The sequence below is a fragment of the Vidua chalybeata genome, chromosome 3 (assembly GCF_026979565.1).
Source record: "Vidua chalybeata isolate OUT-0048 chromosome 3, bVidCha1 merged haplotype, whole genome shotgun sequence".
Lineage (NCBI taxonomy): Eukaryota > Metazoa > Chordata > Aves > Passeriformes > Viduidae > Vidua > Vidua chalybeata.
Genome location: NC_071532.1, coordinates 93,010,956 through 93,037,838, shown reverse-complemented (window position 1 = coordinate 93,037,838; position 26,883 = coordinate 93,010,956). Strand labels below are relative to the sequence as shown.

Here is a 26,883-nt window from a genome sequence, read left to right as displayed (position 1 = left end):
TACTTGTTGTAAGGTTGAAGTAACGGGTGTTTTCCTGCAATTATTTTGCCTCATTCTGCTCTTAAACTTTACTCTTGATGAAGTGTGGGATAGAACAGTTAGTTTACACAAGAAGTCAAGGAGGTTTGGAGTAGTGGTAGTCTCCTAAGTGATGGGGTGGGATTAGGTGGCTGTAGCAGGTTGAGCAGGACTGTGATGACAAATAGAGGTTTTAGGGGTACTTTTGAAATCTGCAGAGGACAGAAGGATAAGTGGCCCAATGCTGACTTCTGGGGGGTATCTTAGAAGATCTTGAACAGGAAACTGTTAGCTGGGACTTAAAGAGGAAACAGTAAGGATTAGGATCTGGGTGGGTCAAGAATGAAAAAGAGCTGTCTTTGGAGGTTCTGGCAAATGTGAGTTCTGAGTGTGGAGGAAGGAGCAGCTTTCAAGTAGCCAAAACAGGACATGTGAGGTTTGGATACCGAAACCTGAGTTTTTTCAGTTTAGAGAAATGCAAGAAGATGGGGACTGTAATGCAAGACTCTTAGAAACTGCTTAGGACTGCCTTTGGATTACTGTCTCTTCCCTTATTCTTGATCTATTTTTTCTTGGAATATGCAGCCTAACCTCACTGCCATTCACTCTGTACCAGGCTGACAGGCTATCCCAGCTATGCTATCAGGCATGCTATCAGTTATACTGTCCCAGATAAACATGTCATGCTATAGCTCACTTTATCTGGTTATAATACAGTATTTTTCCTCCCTGACCACACTCGGGCAATCTGCTGAGTGCTAAATGTGCTATTGCAAATTTAGCTACCTTTACTGGGAGTCCTTCACTTTTAGAGTAGAGGTTCTCAACAGCTGCAAGGTCATTACATGGAAGTGCTTTTTCCCCAAATTTTCTTTAGGCTTTGAGCCTTTCTTTCAGATAAGATATTTCTCATTAAATTTAAGACCTCTGCCTGGCTGCCATGAACTTCTACTGAAGCCAATGGAAAATGGAAAGTAACCCTTGGGGGCAGAAAAGCTTTTAAAGGACATCTCTTCCTAAAATCTAGTCTATTTAGAAAAGCAAGTGGGAAGAGAGCAGACATACTAATTTAATTTTTCCTGTTAGTCTCACCCTATTCCTCCTTCTCCATAGTACTGATTATTTACACCCACCTCTTTGGTGTTACTATCTATATTTTTTTAGTGGTCTTGGAGATGATCTGTTAAAACATCTCATTTGCACATGCTTGTCATGCCCTTCTGCAGTGATCAGCTGAGATATAAGATCATCTATGCTGCTGCAGAACATAAAAGAAAATTATTTTCTTTTTTCAAAGCCAAAGAACTTTGATGTTCTGGAAATGAAGGTCAATAATTTTGTTCCTAAGCTTATAGGTAGAATGGATGTCATTAAAAAGTCACTAAGGCCAGATGTTGATTGCATTTTCTAGCATTGTTGACAAGCATGAGATTCCTTGAGCAACAGGTCGTGACATTTGAGAGCAACTTCCCCATGTAACTCTGGTATTTCACCTCCTGGATCATGTTTATAGTAAGATCATAATTTTCACCATGCATCAACACAATTATCCTAGAGGATAACTTTGAGATTATATCTTACAAATAAAAAATAATAATTTCTATTTATCAGGAAAATTTCAAAGTGTTAATCAAATGAGCATAGAATTGCTTTTATAGCCTTTTATAGCTTTTATATGTTACATTTCTTTTACTTTGCTACAGTTCCATGAATCAATCTCCTCTGATAAATGAAAAATTATTTAACGATCAGGTAATATCCAAACTCATTCATCAAAACTCAGCTGCTTAGAAGTACTATGGAATACTGGGCTTCTTTCCATAAGAAATTATTTCTGTAAAAATTATTGATGGTATTTAATGATAGAAATGCCTAAGAAGGAACCAGAATGTCATTAATTAAATACTAGGTTTTTAATCGTTATTTAGCAAAGGAGATAGTTATTAGAATCAGGTTTAAATTAATTAATTTTGAGTATTTCATACAGTAATTTCTAATTTAATTCTATTCTTCTATCTTTTCTTAATGTGGCCCATATTTTAATGACATCTCAAACATCTCTTTAACAAACTCTTTACGAACTCAGACTCTACATTTTGCCACCCAATGATGACAAGCAGAACATCCAGGAGAGACTTATTTGTTTTGAAAAATATTAATGTAACAACATCAAAGAGATTATTGACAATACCAGACAGATTAAAAGTCTCTCTGCCCTCATGAGACCCCAGCTGGAGTAGTATGTCCAGGACAGGAGTCCTCAGCACAAGAAAGATGTGGACCCCTTAGATCAGGTCCACAGGAGAACAAAAGACGATCAGAGGGCTGGAGCACCTCTCCTGTGAAAACAGGCTGACAGATCTGGGGATGTTCAGCCTGGAGAAGAGAAGGCTCCCTTGCAACCTTCCTGTACCTAAATGGGGCTTTTAAAGAAGAGGGAGAGTGACTTTTTACCTGGGCAGGTAGTGATAGGACAAGGGGTGATCACTTTTGAACTTAGAGATTTAGGTTAAATCTTAGGAAGAAAATCTTGACTGTGAGGGTGGTGAGGCACTGGCACAGGTTGTCCAGAGAAGCTGTAGATGCCACATCCCTGGATGTGTCCAGGGCCAGGTTGGATGGGGCTCTGAGCAATGTGGTCTAGTGGGAGATGTCCTTGCCCCTGGCAGGGGTTTGGAACTACAAGATCTTTAAGGTCCCTTCCAACACAAGCCATTCTGTGATTCCATGAGTAAGTAAAGCATATACAAAAGTCAGAATGACACAGAGCAGCTGTCAGACATCAGCCTGTCTATAGAAGAAAGGCAGTTTAGTTACATCCAACAACTAAATGTGGATGGTGAGGCTTTACACCACTTCACCTAATCTATTATATTTGTCTTCATACCTATGGGAACAGAAAAATGCTCTTCTTTTTATCATCTAGAACCAAATTAGACCCACTATCAGCCTGTTATCTTAATCATAGAATCACATTGACTGTAATGACTTAATTAACCTCTGAGCACATACCTGCAATAATCTCATATATTTTAATTTTGCTTTTAGCAGTTATAGCATAGTTTCTACATAGTTTATCTCTGGCATGAGGTTACAGAGGCACTCCACAGAAGGAACTGAATAGACAGGAAGAAATGAATTGGTTTTTTCTCCAGGGAGATTTCTTGGGATTATGAAAGAATGTTTCCCTTGAACAAAGATGTAAACCAACTGCATCCTTTTTTTTTTTTTTTTTCGCTTCACCAGCTCTGTTGCTCTTCTTTGGATATGCTCCAGCAAATTTATTAGGAAAAACTTCTTCACTGAAATTATTATCAGGCCTTGGAACAGGCTGCCCAGGGAAATGTCTGAGTCATCATCTCTGGGGGTATTTAAAGAACATGTAGATGTGGTACATAGGGACAAGGTTTTGCGGTGGACTTGGCAGCATTCAGTTAACAACTGGATTCAATGATCTTAGGGGCCTTGTCCAAAGTAAATGATTCTGTGAATCTAAGGCAGATGCACTGAGGAAGCAGGGCTATGTCTGTGTTGACCCTGAGATAGAAGAACACATGGAAGTGCCTGAGAACAGACCTCCCAAGTATAAGGGTCTCTAAATCCCATCTGCTCTTGCAGTTGGTGGTGTGAGGGAATACTGGATCGTCACACATCAGACATCAAAGGACATGGCCACAGGGAGAGATGGATCTCAGTACTCTGCTTTTCTAGGCAAAGCCATGATAAAATGTTTGAGATTCCTCCCACAGTGTTCCTCAGGGTTTGCATCCAAACTCAGGTTGTGTCTGCTCCATGAGGAAGGCTGGGTTCTTCTTCAAGCACCAGCCTATGGTCATGCTCAATGTTTGATAAATATGGTCTGAGAAACAAAACCCTGGTTTGTGCTTCGTCTTTTGGCAGGAGTTGGACTGTGGCTTTCTCACTCACTGAGTGGTCTGGTTCTTCCAGAGAGGAAACTTCACCCTTCACAGGGAAATTTCCAACAACCCAGGCACAGACGCTGCTGGACTGACCAATTCTGCCAGCTCAGCATGAAGTAGCTGTATGGCCAATATTAGGCATTCAACTAGCACAAATCTACTTTCCCAGAAACTGTTTTTGTTCAAGCTACCTTTAAGGAATAAATATAAAAGCTGCCTATTTACCGCATGAAAACAAATATCATCTGGGACACCAATTCATTTCTGCACTGATGTGCAGGTGAAAGTTCTAAAATCTGATTTACAGAGGTTCTGAGAACTCTGGTATACCAGAGTTTAATTTTTTGTATTCAAGGCAAAGTACTGCACTTTTCTCAGGTTTATATATTTTTCTGGAATGTTAATCAATATATTTAAAACAAAACGTGGAGACTAGCATACTCTTGGTGTGAAAGCATACTGAAGAGGGCTCAGTGTGGTGTTACAGGCCCAGTTCTGCAAAATGGGAAACGTGTTGTAATAAAACAATTTCTAGAGCTTCATGCAGTTGCTCTGAGCACCTTATGAATTTATTTTTTTAGCTGAACATGGGATATTCTAATCTTTTGTAAAACTATATCAATTCTTTGAAGATAAAAGGGCTCTTGATGCCTAAAATCCTAATGAAAACCAGATTACAAGTAACAGATTTTATCTATGAAGAAAGATTTTTAGTTACTTTGGTTTGTGCTTTAGCTCTGTTTTTTGTTCCTGTTGACCTAGACCTTGTCTTTTAGTAAAGTTCAACATTAATAGCCAGGAGGATTTATGAGGTTTAAATAGAGCAAAGACTTAAAATTTTATACCATCTAGGTAGCAGAGCCACAGACAGATTCTCTGCTTGTGCTAAGATGTTTGGCTACAACAGATCTATGATGCTTTATAAAGACTAAGATTTGGACCCAGGGGAGTGGGTTTGTGTGTCTCATACAAATTACTGCCTTTAGTGTCCTAATTGATACCATCTGTAGTTTTACACCCTTTCCTTTTTTTCTTCCTTTTTCCTTTGTAGTCAGAGCTACCTTCAAACTGCAAGTGACGTGCCTGGGGGTCACAACCTGGATCCCTCTGCAAACTACAATTCCCCAAAGTTTCGCTCAAGGAATCAGAGCTATATGAGAGCAGTGAGCACGCTCAGTCAGGCCAGCTGTGTTAGTCAGGTGGGAAATTCTTGTTATAATTTTTCTTATAGGTTAACTGCAGATGTGAGACTTGAAACTAGTGGATGTTTTAGGTTTTTTTCATTTTTTAAATATCAAACTGAGGATGTGAACTGTGGAAGTAATTCAGTTCTAAGGAATGTAACTCAAAATTTCAAGAAAAAGACTGAATCCTGGAGGCAAAGAGACACTATCAAACATTATATTTTCCATTTATTTTTCATTAGAAATATAAATACTGGTGGTTTTATTTTCAGTCCATATTAAATATTTAAATATTAAGAAGATTCAGACTGAGCATGAGGAGTACACTCCTACAATACTCATCATCTGAAAATACCTGCTCTGATTTCAGTAAATGTGGATTGCCAGATTAAGATATAGATTGAAAAAAAAATATGCTCCAGTGTTTCATCCTAAATCAAATCCCTCCCTCTTCTTGGGTGAAACAATAAGTTCCATCAACTACTCTATGTATGGGGTCTCCTGAAAAGGTACAGTTTTCCTCCCTACTGGTTTTATGTCTGTTAGTTAGTACTAATTCATGGTAAAGTGAGGTCTGAATCACACCTGAAGTGCAATAAGCCATAAGAATTATGTACATGTTCTATGTAGCAGAGGACTTTACATAAAATTCCCAATGTTTCTAATGTTTATTGGTCCTGACTTTTCTTCCTTGTGCTGTTTCATGACAGATGGGCCCTGCCCACTTCTCAGACATGGTACTTAATATTTCTTTGACCGTTTAGTGAGCCACCTAAGAGTATACATACTCAATGGTTATGTTAAAAGCAAAATCTTTTCAAAGCAATTTCATATTCATTCATATTCGATTTGTAATACATGGCTATTCAGGCCTGGATTCAACTCATCTAAATTGAGGCTTTTAACTGAGGCAACAACTAAAGCTTCCTCTGTAGTTAATGGAGCAAAAGAGTTTCTTCCAGGACAGTGAACATCCTGAGTGGGCTGAGAGCCCTCTGGAAATGCTTGTCAGTCTCCACTGACTGTAGAGAGCTGGGAGGGGCTGGTCACCTGACTAATACCCTTCAGTCAAATTCCTTAATTTATGTGAGGTAATTATAAATTTAATCTTATGTAGCACACATTAGAATTAGAAACAGTCAGTCATTTTCCAGACCTTTCACTATTTTTTCCCAGCTCCCTTGTGAAAACTGTTCCCATCATTCTGATGCCTTGTTTTTTGTTGCACTGCTTATTGGTCATTTTGTCTTTTTATTATACTCTGCTTTTGAGAAAATTTCATGAGTATTAAATCCTGCATTCAAAGCAAATGCTGTCAGCTGCCAAGTAACAATTTTCTCACATAGAACTAGTCTAACATCTTCTGCCTCTTTGACCATGTCTGTTCACAGAGGTATCCACTGAGCTGTCCATGATGATTAATTGGTTTCAGTAGTGGTTAAAATTCTTTATTTCAGTGTGCATTACCTGGAAGGTGTCCACAATAGATTTCATTTGCAGGTAGATTGCTCAGTTGGCCAGATTAACTAAACCTGCTGGAAATAGTTCCTTGCTTTTTCAGTGTTCACTAACCTATGCAACTTTGTGTTAGCCACACACTTCCTACCTCACAGTCCAGCTGTTTCCAGACCATTAATAAATGCATTAAATAGATATTACCCCAAGCAAATGTATTAAAATATCAAGTTCTGAACATTTGCTGTTTCCTGTTCTTTTTCCATGACACCATCCTCCTCTTGTTCCATCTACATAATAGCAGTTTGTAAAATTTGTGGGAGTTATTATGCCTTTTGGTTGTGAGATCCTTCCTTTTTCACATCTCAGAAAGGTTAGACTCAAGAAGAATGCTGAATTCCATGGTATATATTTTTAATTTAGGTTTGAAAAGTTTTAATTTTCTATTATCAATAACCTTAGATTGAAATAAGTGGCTAAGACTTACAGAGTTTATGGACTAAATTACCATATATTTCCTGATCAACAATATTGCAAAATAGTTCAGAGTAAGATTTTTTTTATCTCTTTGAGATTGCATTAGTCTACTTAACTTTATTAAAAGAAAATTTTATGAAGAGTAATTTAATTCATTTCAGAAGATTTTCTGCAGTCAAAATGTCTTACATAAAATTATCTGTTATTCATAATCATCAGAACTTCTCTATAAAATTTCCATTTACTTAACCAAAACCCTAAAACATTTGTAACATTTGATGGGACTCTCTTTCCATAATGAATAAAGCACTAGGAGCACTTAGTAGCTGTATAGAAACATTAATATCAACCGGATGTGCCATTTAGTGATGCCATAAATTTAACTTGCAAAATTATTCATACTGATTCTGATTTCTAGTACTCACTTTTTAGAAAAAAAATATTTTTGGAAAGTCATGCAATTATCTGTCCAGTGTTAACTTCCCATCTGATTTTGGATAAACATGATATTGAATTATTCAGGTACATTTACAGGTAATTAGGGCTGCCTTCAGTGAACCTTTGAAAAACGTTGTAGGTAGAATTAAGGCACTAATCTTCAAAACAGCGACACACGTTTACCTACCTAGAAGTTCTCCAAGCCTGGCCACTCTGCCTAAGCCATGCTTATCATGAAAATTGCCTCCAAAAAAAGGCACAGTGTTGCATCATGCCCAACCTGCAAGACAGGGCTAGCAGGTAAATGCTGGGTCGTGCCTAAGCACTGCAGGGAGCTGGAGGCTGCTGCTGAAACCTAAGAGGACAACATGGCAGAGGGTCCAAGAGGCACAGCTGGGCTGCTCTGCCAGGCAGGGTTCCACAGCACACCTGCTGGTAGAAGTGTCAGATTTTATATAATGCTGCTGAAAAAAAGGTTCTTCCATGGAAGTGAATGGCTAACCCAGTTAACCAGGGAGTGAGTGTGGCTTGGGTCCCTTCTCAACTATGCCAAAAAATATTAAATGGAACATTAATGTATGGCATGTGTGATGCATTTAATATAGATGTGTAAACAGCTGATCTAAGTTTAACAATGTGAATGTGATCAGAAGGGATTACTACATTTTAACTATTTGCTAAAACAGTTCTTCATCAATGTACAGGTGTCCATTTGAGATGTTGAGGCCGTGATGATCACAAAAAAGCAAGTCAAAAATCAAATGCATTGTTGTTGTTTATTCAGATGAGTGAAGCAGAGGTTAATGGACAGTTTGAATCGGTGTGTGAATCAGTGTTTAGTGAAGTTGAAGCTCAGGCAATGGATGCCCTTGACCTCCCTGGATGTTTCCGGACAAGAAGCCACAGTTACTTGCGTGCCATTCAGGCAGGCTATTCCCAAGATGATGAATGTATACCTGCGCTGACATCTTCCAACATCACCTCCACCATCAGGTCAACCACAGGTAAGCAAGTCTCCACTGACCCTTTCACTCCTCTGCATGTAAAAACATATCAGATTGCTTTCTAAAGGGAGGTTTGACACTAGAAACATTTTCCCTGTGTAGAGATAGTGTTTGATACCAGTATTCTTTTGTTTTTAATATTGTACTATTGTGGCTACATCTTGGAATAAGCTCTTTCTGGGAAGAATCCTGCATGCATAATGTGATGGACCTGGCTTTTTGACCTCCATATCACATACATACCATTATCTAGATGCAGGTATAAAAATGCAAGTGCAAATGGTATAATTTCAATATTGTTAGACATTTATGTGGTTTATATACCAAGTAATTGATCTTCTAAATGAGATTAGTTGTGATAATTTTAATTTGGATTGTTAAAGTAACCCCCCCCAAAAAAAAAAAAAAAAAGAAGTAAGATTAAAAATATTTGGTCTAAATACTCGAAGGTGGTTAATGTAAAAGGTAATGAATTTCTTTTAGGGAAGGTCTAACCAATTGTACCAGTGTACTGAATTGTAAATGCTTTGGCAAGCTTCACACATCTGCTATTACTCATTATCCATTAGCATTCATTGTTATAACACTCACTGTTAAGATCTTTTAGCATTCTTCTGGCAATTTTCTTTCTTCTTATTAGTTGCTTAGCAAAGACGATAGCTTTATCCCTTTTAGAATTTTAGAAAGTATTGGTAGAGAAAAGATTGCACAGAGAGCCATTAAATAACTAAATGAAATCTAAAGTATGTATTCTTTGTAAACTGATCTGAATTCACTTCTACATTTCCAAATATGTTAATGCCAGTTCCTAATTATGGTATTGTCCTTGCCACATACTATTAAGCTTTAGTGCAGGCTACCTATCTACAAAAGGTAAAAATGAGTTCAAAATGTATCATATAAAAATACTTTTTAAATTATTTCCTTGATACCTCTGTTGTATAACAGAACAGTGGGAACTTAGAAAGGAATCTGTGGTTAAATAACATACATTTGCATTCCAGAAGTAGTTAAAATGTTATTTTTTCTTAAGCATAGTATCCTAATTGTTATATAAAACCTTGTGTAAAACTAGAAATTGTTGCTTACAGTGCCCCCTCTAGGAATGTTTCTGTCCTTTGATTAATAGAGATGCTATCATGATATAAAATGAGATCTTATTGCTACCCAGACACTGATTTTCATCTTTATCATATATTACTGTGTGATCATTATGAAGACACCTTCCATGGCAAAAGACACAAACAGATGCTTACTTTGGAGTCTGCTCCAACTACTGAATTGGAATATTTTCAGAATTACCTTGTTACCAAGTGGACTGATTTTTGCCTAAACTCTCTTGAGTTTATATGCTACCTGAGCCCAAAATTCTCACTGAAAAGCTATTTTATTTTGCTCAGTGTGAAAAAGCTGAATAATAGAATATATTTGGGAAAACACAAGATTAGATAGTAAATATGTTTGCCTCACAGTGTTTTCATGCTTATGAAAACTGTTTTGCATTTATTAGTAGTCTACTGGTTAAATACTGTGGTTTTGAAAATTTTAACCTTCCTTTCACTCCTAACTTCTCCCTCATCTCAGAAATGATTTATCAGATGGATTTTCTTGCCCACAATATAATTCTTCTTCTTTGTTGTGGTGAGGTGATATTGACAATTTGGAGAAAAAAGATTACTTGAGGTGTTTTCCTGTTCCAAAATAATTTCCAAGCCTATGGACTTCATACAGTTCTGAGTGTGATTCTGTAATTAAAATGTCATCTCTGTACCACTGAGCAAATTGGTCCTCAGCTTCTATATAAGGTAAATATGCAAATCAGAAATAATTATCTGGTATACGACAGAAGAATTATATTATTCACTTTTAAGGGAAATTTCAGTTGCCAAATAAGTTCTTGTTTTTAGAATCCTAGGTGTAATGCTTCCATTTTTCTCTCTTCAGCCCTTGTCACTTTGGAGGGAGATGCTGCATTTCCTATCCTTACTATAATTTTTACAAAAATCTTACTTCTTCTTCCCTTTCTGAAAATTGTAAAAGAAGCAGTTGCCTGAAATGTGAAAATGGTGTTGGCAGATATTTGACATTCAAATAAATGTCAGAAAGGTCAGACTTTCACATCAGCTTTTATTTCCAATTCAGTCTTTTATTTCTTAGGAAAATTACATTAACTTATTTTTTGATTCTGATGTAACAAATTCTTCTTGGAAAAGAAACTAAAGGATTTTTTTAGAAAATTAACAGTCATTTCAATTTAATTATTCCATTCAATTTTAGTTATATAGATCATGACTGCCCCTTATCATTGTCATAAAGCAATTGATTCATAACACACAGGCTTTGCTAAAAATTAATTCTTGTAACTAAAAATGTAAACTTAAAATAAAATTCTCTATGAATTCAATTACAATATATATTTACAACATGCATTTTCCTAAAATATTCCTAGATGCATTTACAACTTTCAGGAGGTTGCAACTATAATGAATATTATGTGGGACATTATTAATGGATTATGCTAAAAGGATTTTCTAATAGATGGAAAAAGAACTAGCAGTATTGGGCTCTTCTTAACTGCATACAGCTTGACAGAAAAAAGCTCAATGAAACATTGGTACTAAAGAACACATAACTTCTGCATGAATCCATGTAGTTTATTATTTGTGGAACCAGTCTTCTCCACCTCTGAGAGAGATTGTGACAAGGCCTAGAGCACTCCCTGTTGCCCCAGGTGTAAAAGAATGAGACAGGTGACAGTGCAAAGGAGGCAGCCAGCATTGCTGGCCTATGGTGAGCTAGACCTGGCCTCTGTGTGACCCCTGCTGGGACTCTTCTTTCATTGAGGTTAGAGCATTTCTAGCCATCACGTTCCGTTCTGTGAGGAGATAATGAACCCAGTAAAAGATACTTGATGTTAAAAGCCCTGAATGGCAGCATGTGCTTTCTGTCTCTGAACCGTATCCAGTCACAGCTGTCAGATGCACAGCTGAGAAAATGCAGCTCCAGCTGCTGCTGCCTCCCACCTCGTTCCTCCATCACAGACAACATGTAATTTCCTGAATGGGAAGTCACTGAGTGCAGTAGTCATCCTAAGTGCTACTGGCTTACAGCTCTGCTACTCCTGCAAACAATGTTTCACTTTTCAGGAAGAGTTCATAAAAACTGGGTCACTTCCCAGGTAATACCAGCCTGGCTCCCTGTTGTCTAAGCACATGGTCCCGCTGTCAGCTCAGCAGACACCCCGGGAGTGTGGCACAGTGCTGTGGGAGGCACAAGCTGCTGGAGGTGTTGGGGCTGTGCCACCACCCGCTGAGCCTGCAGCCAGCCCTGGCTGTAGAGTCCTGCTGGGAAATGGAGGGCAGTAGGTCGGGAGCAGTAACACCTTATCCCACCTGCAACACCTGGCTTCTCTTACTGAAAAGTAGTTCAGATACTGTGGTACAGCACTAGACTGTACTATGAAAACATAACCAACAAGGACAGCTGGAAGGTATTAATCACTCCCTCATTCCCCCTTTGTCTGAGAAGGTCGGCTTATTTTTGCTGCGAATTCTGTATGTAGAGAGAGTCCTTTATATTAATCACTCCTTATGTTATAGACTATTTCAGGATGTTTCCTCACAGGGTTTTTTTTTTAGTTTGGTTTTACTGTGAATGCAGAAACACTGAATTGCAATGGTAATGGAGGTAGCAGTTGGGATGGTCTCTCGTGAAGCAGAACATGCTAAAATCCCTTCCCTGAGAGAGAGAGAGAGAGTAACTTGCTATTTGCAATTCTGGCCAAGTTCAACACCAACTTATCATCTCTTCAGATGTGGAAGCACACATATTTTGTCCTGATGACATTATATACATTGTATAAAACGCTTTCATCTTTATTGAGAGGAACATTTCCTCTGGATTCCTCTGGACCACTGCTCAGGATGTTTACCCATCAGGTGGAATAGCTTCTCAGTGTATATTGCTTTTATATACAAATTGAAGCAGCTAGCCAGAAATACTAAATATGTGACTCAATCAGATGCATAAAATCCTTCTCCAGCAACAAGCAGGACCTAAGCGGACTCTGTTAAGTTCTTTGGTTTTCAGTCTGATGAGTAAGAGAGAGTATCATTTTCAGTTTCTTAAAACTACTCCACATATTCCCAGTTTTTTTGGCTACAACAGTATTTTTTTGACTGGACTATTGATAAATGAATGGATTAATGATTAAAAAAATCCACCTAGCTATGGACTTCAGCACAATGGGGACTTGGTCAGGGTACATAAAGGCATCCTGGATTTCTGTCCTATGTTAAATGTCAGTCCAAAGTAATTTCTCCCACTTTAGGGATTTCCTGCTAATCTTGAGAGAAATTTAGCATAAAGCATTGCTGGATTTGAGGAACAGAGTTACTAGCCTTAAGTTGCTAGTATACTGCATAAAATTTTTTAATTCTTCTAGAAAATGTAGCATAATGCAATCTGTCAGATTGTTCCAACCTTAATGATTCTCTCAGTTGTGCACACACCTCCTTTTTTCTGATTCGTAGTAGGTAGCTCAACTAAGCTCATGCTTGCTAAAGACTTCACTGAGGAAGAAGAAAAGTTTTTGGGTCATTTGACTTTTTGGAAACTGTCTTTGGGACATTTTACTTTTCTCAGTCAGCTGGACTCTGCTTGGCAATGAGTAAACTTCAGAGAATTCCACATTTACTGAACTATTCAGCACTATTTCCAAAACAAATTAATTGAAGCAAGGTCACATTGGATGAGGAAGTTTTCAATTAGAGCTCCTACAATTACACAGGATACCTGAGGAATTGCAGGTTTCCCTTCTCCTGACTTCCAGCTATTTTCAGCTTTCCATTTCCAAATAAAGGGCTATGTAAGGTGAATTTTTACAGCCTGTGATTGATATTTAGCCACAAAACTCTCATGGTCAGTGAACTGATTGCATAGTCATGTACTTACAAAAATAAATGGATGAGAATATGATAATTCACAGAGAAATTGTACTGTTCCATAGCATGGCTACCCCTTCAAACCCTAAAAGGACTGATTCACTGGTTGTTATCTGAACACTCTAATAACATTAGTTATTGTTTTGAGGTTTTACTGGTTTGTCAAGTTTTTTTGCCGCTTATGAAGATACCAAAGGTGGAAAAAAGCCACGGTGCTACTACATATGACACCCCTCCCATGAGAAAAACAGAAGAGTGTCGGGACTGTGAGCTTAGGGAAGAGAAAGCTCAGAAGGAATTTTATAAATGTGTATAAATATAAAAATTGAGGGAAAAATTCCTTTCAGTTCTTAAAAGAAAAATTATTTATGAGCAACAGTTGTGTGATTTTCTTTAATTTCCTCAAGTATGAGCTATTTCATTCAGGTGGCTGTTTGGATCTTCTTAATCTGAAGCACACAGCTAGGAAAACCCAGCCAAAAGGGGGAAAACTTATGCATGAAGTAACATCTACACAATTTCTGTTCTTTCTATAGAAATAAATGCTCAGTCTGAGAGGATTTTACTGGTATCCATTGCTAAGTAATAGCTAGCAGTGGAATCCACAACAGATATGTTTTAAAACACAAAGCATTGAGTTCAAATAAGATATAGAAGGCTGTGTTCTCAATCATAATTTAGTATGTTGACTTTCCTTAATTACTGTTTGGGCTCTATGGAATTATCACTCTAACTCTCTGCAGGAAACATCGTCTATCTCTGGGAGCATTTGGGCATCCTGAGTTAATCCTTTGATGCTGTGCCAACTTGTGTTCCTATACTGTGAGAATAAATCTTATCCTAACAAATGATGAGCCCACTTCTACACTTGGATACAGACACATAATTTTCATTGCTCTAGGTGTATCTGGAGAGCATAATTAGTCTTTAATTTTTTAAACATGTTGGAGTTTTGCTGCTATGCTGACACTGCTGCTCAAGAGCAGCTCTACATGGTAGAAATGGCCCAGGAAATCACTAGGATGAAGGTGACACAAACACTTTGGTCCAAGGAGTTTGACAAGATGGCCAAGGAGCTGTCACAGCTGTTCACAGCTCTGGAATTCCTGGAGATCGAGTAAGGCTGTGCTAATCAGGGCTGCCTGGCCTCCTCAAGCTGATGAGGCATGAAAGCAGTTGGAGCAGTAGCCAGGAGCTTTTAATAATTTTCATTCTCCCTGGTGCAGATTATTTTCAGAGTCAAAGATAAAAAATGAAGTCACTGCCTTCCATCTATGGTTAGTTTAAAAATGTGTAATGAGTGTTTCTCTCTCGCTCCTGCTGTTCTGTGCTTGACAAAATTCTTCCGTAACCCACTGGATTTGCCAACATCTGGTTCTTTTCTTATTAAAAAGGACACCTATGCTGCCTCTCCTGGCAGAATTTGGCTTCAAAGCTGTTCTGTTGAAAGACTTTTCTCAGCTATGTTTTCTTTATGGTATTATATGGTTAAAAAAAGTAGAATTTGTCATAAGAATGTAACATGCAAGGAAGGTGATTCACTGCTCAGTTTGAACCCTTCCTGATGTGGTAGAAGCAGACAGTGGCAGATGTAAATCTCAGCCCAGCTGTTTACCCTGAGTTTGCCAGAGGGCTTTGTCTGTGCAGCTGAGGGAAGCACACAGGGTGGCTGACCCTGGAAGCACCAGTACATCGTGCTTCCTTGCAGTGAAAAAGAAGGCAGGACCCTGTCTTTGCTTCTGCTCCTGGGAAAGAAAATAACTGCTAAGGAGTCTTCTCAGAAGCTCTGCATGTATTCAGCCCTGGTTTTTTGTTGAAGGTATGTGTGTCAGGGGCTGTAATGATGATATGTGCACTGGAACTACACTCCTTGCCGTGCTAGCTATACAAATATCATTTGATCCATTTCTGCATTAAGACACATATTCAGACTCAGATCTACCCTAGAAAGACAACAGATAAACCTTATACTTAAAACATACTGGAAAGATTTTTTTTTCCAGAGCATCAGAGAAAATAAAGACACTAAAATTGGTGACATTCCAGGGCATAACCTGACAGAATTAGCCTTTGACCAGGCAGGTTAGTTGAATTGTATTGGGTTAACCTCCAGGTCAAGTCAACTAAACATAGATGCTTTTGTGCAATCTAGTTGTCTAAGTTCCTATGACAACCAACTCTGATTAGTTCAAAGACAATTGACTGGTACCATTTGAGACATCTATACAGGACCTAGAAGAGAATTGCATCATTCTAGACAAGAAGCTGTTGTTTAGGGAGGAAGGCTTTGGTAGCTATGTTTTAGTCAGTTTGACTCAGACTGAATATAGTGTATGGATCCTGTTGTGCACCAACACAGAATCAACAAACCTCAGCCTACACTGAGGTGTTTTATTGTCAGTGAGTAGCACTTTGATTAGTTCTGACAAAGTCTTACTTGCTGTAAGGCCAAGGTTCAGTCTCAGTATATAGTCCATTGAAATATACACACTGGAAACCACAAATACCAGATCAATCCCAACAGCACACTACTACTCCTCAAGGGTAACTAGAGGACATCTAGGGTCCTGGGAGACACTTAGTTTGAAGTGAGTAGCCTATCACTTGGCTTTCTGAGAATGAGAATAGCCTTTCAAGGACACATCAACGAGTCATTAATTTTATATGCATTTTTTTACCTTTTCAGGCATTCCTGTGTCCAGAAAAATACATGTATTTCTACTCTCTGTGTCAGTCATAAAAGTTCATCTCACATGATACATATATCTAAAATGTAGGTTTCAAAGGCAATCACCTTACTATCCAATTATAGCCAATGGATATCTATGTCCTTTATAACTTGTACCTGTTATGAAAGAAGTGGTCCTCTGGACTTCCCTGTTTCTGTCTGTTGTCTATTAAAATAGTCTACAATGATAGTATTGCATAGCTAGCTAACTTCCATTAATCTAAGGCAAAAGTTAAAGCTATTCAAATTGCATTATAGGATGAAAACTAAGGTTAAATTTGGGTCCCACTGAAAACGAGGATAACTGAGAGAACTTAAAAATCTGAGAGATCAAAACACAGCAGCATCATTTTCTACACCTAAATACAGGGATGGGAGCCTGCAAGTAGCTTTCTTAGTTTTGACTGGTTTTGACACTGGTTTTGACACTCATACTTACTCCATTTGCTTTTTGGGTAAAATGGTTATTGGATTTGACAAAAAAGTGCACTCTGAGTTTGTGTCCAGACTTGTAATCTCTGTGGATTAAATTAATTGTTTAAAGGTACTAAATTGCATTTGTTTAAAATATTTAGTAATCACTTATGTTCTTTAATGTCAGATTATTATCATAATATAGTGATAAAATTATGCAACATTTCCTTAAGGGTAAGTAAGCAAATTGTTTTTCTCATCCTACTTGTCTTAAAATTCTTTACTGTAAATTAAATAAAATTGCAAGCTACACAAAGTTACTGTAAGAAAGAGAATAGAAAATAGAAAAAGCAAAACCAATTATAAGCCTACATAATATATTCATGAGGGGGTTTAGGAGGCTGATGGAAATTAATTTAACTGAGTGAGAAGGGTACGTGGGAGTTTGAGAAGAAATTTTACTGAAAAACATTTTCAATATTTTTGTTTTATTTCAATGTGAAAAGAGTAGCACAAGAAGAGTGATTCTTAGTGTTTGGAACTTTTTTTTCTCTTTGTCTCTTACTGTGTTGATGACAAATGCAATCTGTATTCCTGAAAAGCTGCACATACATTTTGAAAATGAAATATAGTTAACAGAACATTTTTCCTTCCTGTAATTGAAAAACTGAGATGGTGTTTTTGATGCAACTTCAGTATTTTGGAGGCACATAGGAGCTGTTTAGGAGAGCAGTACAGCTGTCAGCACTTCGCCGTGTCATCTACAGGATGCTGGTTAGGCTATAATTTCTTGCTAATTAACTGATCTAAAATAGAACCCTTTGTAACCAGTCCATCAGCAATCTATGAGGTTTGTGTTGCCCACATCTCCGTTAATTTTAGCAAAGGCCTACAGTTTCTGATCTTGATGCCTTGTTTGATTTGCATTTCTGTTTTGAGACTAACATTAATTACACTGTCAAAACATATTTATCATTTATGTAACATGGAGCTGCCTACAGACCTAAGTTTTCTCAATATGGAGGTAACATCTTGCGCACTGAATTACTTGATTAGAGTAATTCCTTTTATACATTTCTTCTCCAGGGAGACTGTAGTGGCTCCAGCTTTTTCCAAATTTAGTGGTCACATTTCCTCTTAATTGTTAGTTACCAGTACAAAATCAGATAGATGCACAGAATTAAAAGGATCTACTCTGGGTATTGAGGCTAACCTGTTGCACTCACAGATTTATTTTCTTTTTTTAAAAAAAAAACACAACTCATCCATTGCCTTACCCCAATAAATTTTAATTGAGGTTATGTGTCATACTAATGATTTCAGTAGTTTTTAAAAGTGCTGAATAGATTCTGTTTATCAGAGAGATGTCAAAGACAGATGCTGGTTTAAAAAATAGGGGTTTCAATATGTAATTTGTTTGGCAGCAGTATCTCAGTGATGAGCTATTTTGAAAAACTTTTTTAAAAAGTTGTATATAGGAAGCACAATTCTTGTCTGTGTCAATAATATGCTAATATAATGGTCCAGATCCTAAGATGATATGAATTAGACAGGTTCCACTGACTTCAATATCATTTTCAATGGGATTAACAGCATGGTCTAATCTAGTACCTCAAACTGGTCATTTAATTTTAAAAAATTACAGAAATACAGAAGGTTTGGTTTTCATTCCTGTCTGGAGTTATGAAGATAACTTGGGCAAAGCTGGTACTGTCTGCTATGTAGTATCTTCAGCAGAAGGTTCAGGAAATTAGGTTTCAGTTCTTGCTGCAGGCATATTCCATTCCAATTTGCTTTACCATACAGCTCACAGGGGATGTGGAGCAGGGGAGATGAAGCTCCCACCTTTCCAATGAACACTGGCAACAAAAGACAGGAGAGGTTATGTCCCAGTGCAAACCAGTGTGTCACAGGAACAGAGCTTTTCTCTGGAGTTTTTCTCATCCCTTTAGGCATTTCACAGCGCCATAGAATCATTAAGGTGGGATAAAACCTCCAAGGTCATCGAGTCCAACCTTTGACTGAACACCACCATGTCAACTTAATCAAGTACCAGACCTACTTCTTTCTTGAACACTTCCAGAGATGGTAACTGTCAAAATTAAATGTCCTAATTTGAGCTGGTTGTCCTTGATTGTCTTTATGGTTGACAGAGAAAAGCACAGGATGATTCATTTCCTGGTAAAATAAGCATCTAAAATGGGCAAGAATTGCCCCCAAAACTGCTTATTTTTCTCACAGTAATTCTAAAAGTGATTGGACAACTAACTTAGACCTGGGTTTTTTTTCAGTGACTGATGTGAGGTGAGATGGATTCCCATGTATAGTTCCCAAACACTGTCTTGAAGGTCTGATGTAATTCACTGTTACAAAATGACCCTACTTAAAATACTGGCACATGATAAATGCAACATTTTGCCCCCACAGACTATGCCAACATGAGACTACCAATTAACATCTGACTTTAGGGTGTAACAAATTTCCAGGTTGACTTAATCACAAGATGTGTAAAATGATCCAACAGGAAATAAGGTTGTAAAGTTATAGATGCATACTACCCAGACAATGCTTTAAAGTTTAAATAAAGTGCAGCCCATCCTATAAACTGTGCTGATAAAAATCATGTGGGTGTAAGCAGTCTTTCAAAAAAAAATCTCATAAAAATATCACTGTGATACTTTTATATCTTATATATATCTCAGTGAGAGATATATATATATATCACTGTTTCTTAGTGTTTAATCTCAAAAGGAAGAAACAGGGTCTTTTCACAGATCCCCAGACTCGAGACTCTCTCTCTAATGAGAAACTCTCTGGTCTTTACTGGCTAGGATTCATCATGGAGGCCTGAATGAGAAAAGGGAAGAAGCAGAAAGATAGTTTAACAACTAAAGCATCTCTCTGATTATGTTAGAGGGAAATTTATTCAGAATTTAATTAAAGGAATTAACTTAATTAAAACCAAAATTATCTCTTAAATTTCAATCACAGTGTGACAGTGGTAAGTTTTAATGACTACTTTTGCAAGGTTTGAATATCCTTACAATTAAAAAACTCCACTCTCAACTAAATGGAGAAGCTCTTGAACATGGAAAGCCCTCAGAAATTACAGGATCTTTCACCACCAGAGCAGCAAGCAAAGGTGTGGACCTTTCCAGGGAGCAGCAAAGGAAAGGGCTGGAGAATCCTGGACTGTATGTGACATTTCCCTCACCTGCCCTACACTCACATACAGACAATATTTCAGTTTAAGTACAAGCGAGTGTGTAAGAGGAGCACTCTGAAGAACTTGATTTACATTCAGATGCCTGTCTAGGGTCAGACAATGGAGCAAATCACTCTTTTTCTGTGCAGCCTGAGTACATACTGCTTCAGCACTGAAAGGAGAAAGTAGAGACTCCAATCATCAGTGTAGGTTTTGAGGTAGTCACTGAGGGCACACATTGAAAATGGCAAGCTTGGATCCAAACAGACTGATTTACTAATTTACTTGGATCCAAACAGTCTGATTCAACCTTTTCCTCATCATTCTAACAGATCCATTTTTCTTAATTAAATACCAGAGGCTACACATGTTAAAACTAAGCACTTTTAAATCTTTTTGTCATGACTGAACTTTAAAGCTATAATTGATTCAAGAAGGAAACCCCTTACTAACATTTCAGAATTTGACTAAGAAAAGCAGATTATTTTGTACAATTAAACTGTCCTGTTTGACACTACAGTCTCCTTTTAATTATGTTTGGAATCAGAGGCTGGTGTAGATGGAAGATGAAAAGAGGCATATATAAAAAGATATGTCCCAACACACTCTCTTTTAAATGGAGACTTGTATTCTTATTTTTGACATCCATGCCTTGTTAGAAAAATCATCAGATAATTAATTCTTTTTGTGAGAAATAAACTCTTTTAGTGTCTGTGTTTTTTGTTTTTTTTTTCTCAAAAGTCTTCTTTGATTTCTTAATGTTCTTTTAATGATCATCATTCTGTATTTTGAGAAGTAACTGTTAGGCATCCATATGTACATTTTAATTTTGGGAGTAACTCAGAATTTCTAATGGCCATGATGGAGAACTGTGAAGAGATTTCAGGGCATTTCAGGGACATGTTAGTGGGGACTTCCAAAGCCTTTGGCTAAAACAGTATACACCAAAAGACTTCTCCAAAAACTAAGTACTCTTTTGATACATGATTAGATGTGATTGTCGCCTTTCATTATGACAAGGTCTCTTTTTGCTCTTCTGAAATAATTTCAGGGTTGGTGTTGACTTTCCTGTGCAAAGCAGAAGATCTAGCTCCAGCCTGGGCATCTGCACTGTGTTTCTCGTGGTGCTGTGGCTCCTCAGAGGAGCCCTGTATGCCTTCAGCAACATGCCCCTGGGACCTCAGCCTCCAGGGCAGCTCCAAGCTCCCTGCAGAGTAATTATCCTCCTTACAAAACAGAAAGTCCAGTTTACTCCTGCCACAACCATTTCCTTTAATTGTGGTGCTTTCATGTAAATTCATCACCCAGCTAACTTTGTGATCTCAGCCTAAATAATGTTATTTTTACTAAGTGCTTAATGGTTATATCGATTTGCAAAAACCCCTCAGGTGATTCTATCTTGCAAATGGACCAAAAGTGGTGATTTATTGAAAGACTGCCTTTTGAAAGGTGTTCTGAATGTCACCCACAGCCACTGCTATTTCATCAAATAAATCACGTTTCTCCTACTGCATTGTGTCTGTGAAGGTCTATGGCTAACCTGAAGTTATAGATCTAAATTTACTTATTTTAATAATGTTATTTCTCGTATAAACTTTGCTGACACTGAAATATGGCCTGAATAACTGACTTCTATAGCTGTATCAACAGTAACTTTTAGCAAGTTTAAACAAATACAGTGTAGATTAAGCGGGATATTCTGCTTCCAGCTATATCAGTTAAACTGTTGCTTATGAATTATCAGGAAATCTTCCTTGTGTTTCTACTGTGTGTATCCAAACCGCCAAATTGCCAGTTCTTCAGTGTTGGAATCATCTTCTTAGCTACTCTGCAGTATTGCCATGGTGCCTGATATTCTGGTTGTGACCGATGCTGCCTGTCTGGCATCACATAAAAAAGCAAATAAAAAAATTAATGTGGTTTACAGAATAGGTCCTTCGTAGCCACCTCTGTGCCAAATTCAGCACTGGTAGGCAATCTTGTGTGTGTGAGGGTCTGGCACTTAGGATATCAATCCTTACAAAACTAATTTGACGTTTTACACTTTTTCCTAGCTGGGTGAGAAATTACTGCATGTTATGCTGCATCGTTACTTTCTCATTTCTCCTGAACAATTTATACCTGGTTTGCATCATTGTTTAATCTGGCCCACTATGAAGCAGCACAGAACCATTTTTTTTCTCTCTATTTCACTAAATGTCCTTCCTTAAAAGAAAATCTAGTGGACCCAATTGCACATATTTATGTTGAAGTGAGGCAAGTACCTAAACAGTTAATACTTTGATTCAAATTGGAGTCTGAAATACCCATATGGTTTAGAATTAGAGCAGTTTGTTTCCATTTTTGTAATTTTTGATTGATTATTATAAGCTACTAGAGGCAGGCAAAATGTATGTTCAGAACTTTAAATATATTTTCCCACTTTAAATTAGGCAAAAAATAAATTCTGTTTTTTATATCAAGATAGCCTTTGAATACAACTGGAAAGAAAATTTTAGTTTATTTTTCAAGTTTATTCACAAAAAGACATACTTATGTCTTGTGACAGCTACTTTCTTTTTCTTTGCATTTCAGAGCAGCTATAGATTTTGCAGACTGATTAACATCATTGCAGAGGCCTGTTGCTTTTACTTTGCTTGAGCCTCATTGCTCAGCAGCGGGACTGGTGAGAGAAATATCAGGAATATTCAGGATATGCACACTAAAATCACTAAAAAATTAAAGAAATCAGAAAACTAAAGAATTCAGAAATCTTTAGTCAGAACTGGAAACAACAGGAGATTATCCTGGACTGATGTTTTATGTGTCTGACATGGAGTGGGTCTCTGGCATCTGTTCAAGTGCACAATTTAAATCTGTCTGAAGCCATCCTGCACCAGCTCTGTCCTCCTGGTGCTCTTCAGAGGCCTGCCTCATGCTGGGTCTCATCTGCTGTTGTGCTGCCTCTGATGCTCAGCTTGTCTGTACTGAAGACAAGAATTTTCCATCCTGGTCTTCTTGTCCCCAGTTCAATTTTCACCACCAGTGCCCTGTGGAGCCATGGGGTACTGTCCTCAGTCAGTGCTCAGCACCCCAGGACTGCATTGCCCAGCACCAACCCTCTCTGTGGGGCCAGCAAAATCCTCCACAGCTCTGGAGTTTGCAGAATGATGACTAAAAATGGGGAAGACATGAAGCAATGATGAAGAGGTTTTATATGCTTGCTTTGGATTAATAACTACTAAGGCAAATATAATTTACAGAATAGACAATGGTGCAAATGCAAATGTGACAGGAGTCCTTGTCTATCAGCATAAGCAGATGATAAATAAAAAGCTCATTTCTATTAGGAGCAGGAAATGTTTTTTCCCATATATAATGTGTTGCATTTACAATTGCCAGGACCAAGAACTAGACATGATAGAAAGGGTTATTGTTGATACCAGGACTATTCCCAGATGCCATTGTTAATGGAAACAATTTGCAAGTGACATAAAGTTTCATGCTTCAGACCTTAAGGCAATAGTTATTTATTAGAGATCTATATCCAAGCATGAACAGTAAACTGTGGATTACTGTGTTACTTTCTCCTTTAACAAGACCCTAATCTGTTATGTAGCTGTCCCTTAAGTCAGCAACACATGCCAAGTTATCCCATTTACTTCACTAGAGCCACTTGAGTGATTAAAGCAAATAGAATTTGGTAGCAAGATTTGACTCTCAAATGCAGGTCTCTAGCCTCTTACTTGATTTTGTTGGTCTCCAATTAGTCCCAGATTTCTGTCTCTGAAACTGTTATTTCAGATAGAACTCATTAACAGTGTGGAGATGGATTTTTTTTTTTTATTCCCTGCTCAATATTTGATCTCTGTGACTGTATAGGAATTAATTGAATTTCTTCCTGCCATATTTCACTGCAAACATGTTGCCAGTTTCTCACAAACTTCTAGTCCACTGAAGTTTCTTCTACTTGTTGAGTATCTGTGGGATTTTTAATTTTTGTTTAGTGATCATGATCAAATGTTTGTCAGAACACTGCAATTACTCTAATACTTGGTGGCTTTAAATCATGTCATTCCACTGAAATAATCAGACTTTTTTAGAATAAAATATTCAATCCTAGGGAGAGAAAAAAAGTGGGGGAAGAAAAAAAAGGCAAGAAACTGTTTTGGTTTTGCCACGGGGAGAATTTTTCTTTTTCAGAAATGTAAATGAAGATTAAGTCAGCTAAGAAGGGTTGCAACAGCAGTTTAACATTTATATTCATTAGACAGAGAAGTGATCTGTTGCTCAAGTAGTAAGGATATACCTGCTTGTGATGTTTCATTATCACATTAACCATATGTTTCATTATTCACTGCTATTCTTTTGCATGAAGACAGATGTAAAAAACAGTAAAGTAGTTATCACAGTGATAACCTGTCTTATGTAACAGGTAAAATTGGCTTCATGTGCTCGATATTGTTCACCCTATTTCACCCCATTTTCTCTATTTATAAAGTTTCCCAGCACGTTGATCACTTGCATCTACATTTGCAGAGTGGGGAAGCAGCATTATGGCAACTGTCTTAGTGGAAACTTTCCTCAGACCCACTGCTTGCGCTCATTAGACACTGGCTTAATTTCCAAGATTTACAGCCTCCCCCTTCTTCTCTGAACTTTCTGTACTCCCTAAAGCATCTGAAAAATATTGAGTTTTTTCTTTCTTCTTAATTGCTGGTTACAAAACTGACAGGAGATAAGATTGGTGATAGGACAACAAAATGGCACTTCAAAAAAAGCAGAGTCTCAGATTCTGAAGAGCATGTTTCACATGTTTTACATGTTTCACGTGTTTCACTCTGTTTGAGCAATTTAGCTCAGAGCAAGGCTCTAAATCTCTATCAGAATTAAGCTGCATCAATAGTAATTCAAAATGTTCTTTAAACGAAGGCTTTCTTTCCTAGCTCAGCCTTTCTCTCTTTTATGCATGATAAGACTTTAATTTGTGATTATCCAGAGTCAACATTTAAGAGTCACTTTCTCTAGTCTTACTGTTCACATAGGCTAGCCTGGTGATACAGGTTTAGCAGTCCAAGGTGTTAATTCCTAGGCTGATCTCTTCATTACAGATAGCTGCAGCATAGCCTTTTATAAAAAAAAAAACACAACTGGAGAGGATGACTTCATTGCTCATCAGCCTATACTGGTGTAATGGGAAGAGGAACTCTTACAGAACCTTTTTTGGACTCAAGTAACCCCATTTCCAAGGTTACCTGAGTTAACTGTTGCCATGTTAATCCATTAGTAACACCAGACAAAGGCAAACTTACTCCTGTAACTATACAAGAAGTGAATTGGACTTGGTTTCTCCATATAGGAATAAAGATAGATATACCACAATGCATTTTTTTTATCAGTTGCTAATTTTATGAATTCTGTTTGTATGTGCTTTGGGGAAAATACTCTTCCACAGCAGAAATACTCTTATTAGTACCAAAAAAAAAGGTGAAAAAGTGTATAGTGGGCTTAGACAATTAGAAAATTCAGCTCTGTGATATTAATGATTAAATATTAATCTCTATGAATTTTTTAAAATTTTCTTAAGGATGCAGTATTGGCGCAGTTCTGCATCTGTAGAGTTTTCTTGGATGTTTTGTTGAGCCTTATGCTGGAAGACAGAATCTATGTTAAACCAGCTCAAAACTGCGCTAAGTCTTAATAGCTTTGCATATATTACAATATTTTTAACATGCTTTGAATTTCCTTTTATTAACTGTATTGAAAAAAAAAAATTAATATATGCTTCTTGCACAAGTAAGTAGCCAACCTTACCTAATTCCAACCAGTGTACCTGGAAGGATTTTAAAAGGTTATAGTGTGGCATACCATAAAGTATAAGTTGTTAAATAATATTTTGTTCCAGTATATTGATGCTATTTTCTTAGTATACTGTATCCATACAAAGCTCACCATTCAGACAATAAGAACAAGGGGAAAAAAATCTTCCTGAATTTCTTTTATGAGTTTTATCCCTTAATCTCAGAAGCCTCAGTGTGTACTTACCCAGCACAAGTCTTAACACACATATCCTCGCTAACTCTCTTTCATCTTCACTGTAATTTGGGACTCCCATTTCCACCCCTTCCTTCTTCCTTGTTGAAATAAAATGTTTCTGTGGATAGCCATCTGACTCTGAGTGACACTTTCAAATAATAGCAAGGTTCATGAAGAGCACTACACTATACCGTCATAATTTTTAAGTAGCACAATCTTAAGGTGATTTCTGCTGTCAAGTTTCCATCAGATTAATCTTGATTTCTCTCTTTCCTTTTTTCTTTCTTTTTTTCTTTCTGCTTTTTTTTTTCCTTTAATTCTTTCCATAGCTGTAACTTATACAAGTTACAAAAAAACACCACCACCAGTACCCCCTCGCACCACTTCCAAGCCACTGATCTCGGTCACGGCACAGAGCAGCACAGAATCCACCCAGGATGCGTACCACGACAGCCGGACTCAGAGGATATCCCCGTGGCCGCAGGATGGGCGAGGGATGTACAACTCCACCGACAGCCTAGACAGCAACAAGGCCATGAACCTCGCCCTGGAGACAGCGGCTGCCCAGCGCCACGTGGCCGAGAGCCAGAGCGCCTCCATACGAACCAGTGACAAGGCCATCCTTGTGACAAAAGCAGAGGAGTTCCTTAAGAGTCGTCGTTCTTCTATAGGGATCCAGGTAATCCATCACAAACACCTGTCTTGTCTTTCTGTAAATAGCACTGAGTGAGTCATTCAGCTTCACTTGCTCTAATAATCTAACCAACAACCTCTGGCTGCTTAGCGTTAATTGCAATTCACATCATGGCTGTGCAGAAAAGTCTTCGGCTAATACACTGTACCTGGGAGAAAATGAATGAATAGATCTCTAGGGAGGTTACCTGTCATTAACACTTGATATGAAAATTATACTGCAGAGCTACAGGTGAACAGCATGTTCATCTCCTTCCCTCCATGAATTAACAGTACTTTTTATAGGATTTCACCAGCTTTAAAATGCTTTACTGTAGTTTTTCCATTCTATTTCTCTTTTGACCTTGGAAAATAAGTAAAATCTTTAAGTATTCTACCTAAAAAGAGAC

At 37.6% G+C, this 26,883-nt stretch overlaps 1 protein-coding gene across 9 annotated transcripts in view; it reads left to right on the top strand.

Moving 5' to 3' along the window:
* Positions 1 to 26,883, top strand: part of DLGAP2 (DLG associated protein 2) — a 449,026-nt gene that overhangs the window by 395,176 nt on the left and 26,967 nt on the right. For all 9 annotated transcript variants that reach the window (XM_053938073.1, XM_053938076.1, XM_053938074.1 and 6 more), the window contains 3 exons: positions 4,990 to 5,137; positions 8,277 to 8,496; positions 26,131 to 26,480. In XM_053938073.1, coding sequence (XP_053794048.1) covers positions 4,990 to 5,137; positions 8,277 to 8,496; positions 26,131 to 26,480 — 718 coding nt within the window. The remainder of the gene's footprint in view (positions 1 to 4,989; positions 5,138 to 8,276; positions 8,497 to 26,130; positions 26,481 to 26,883) is intronic.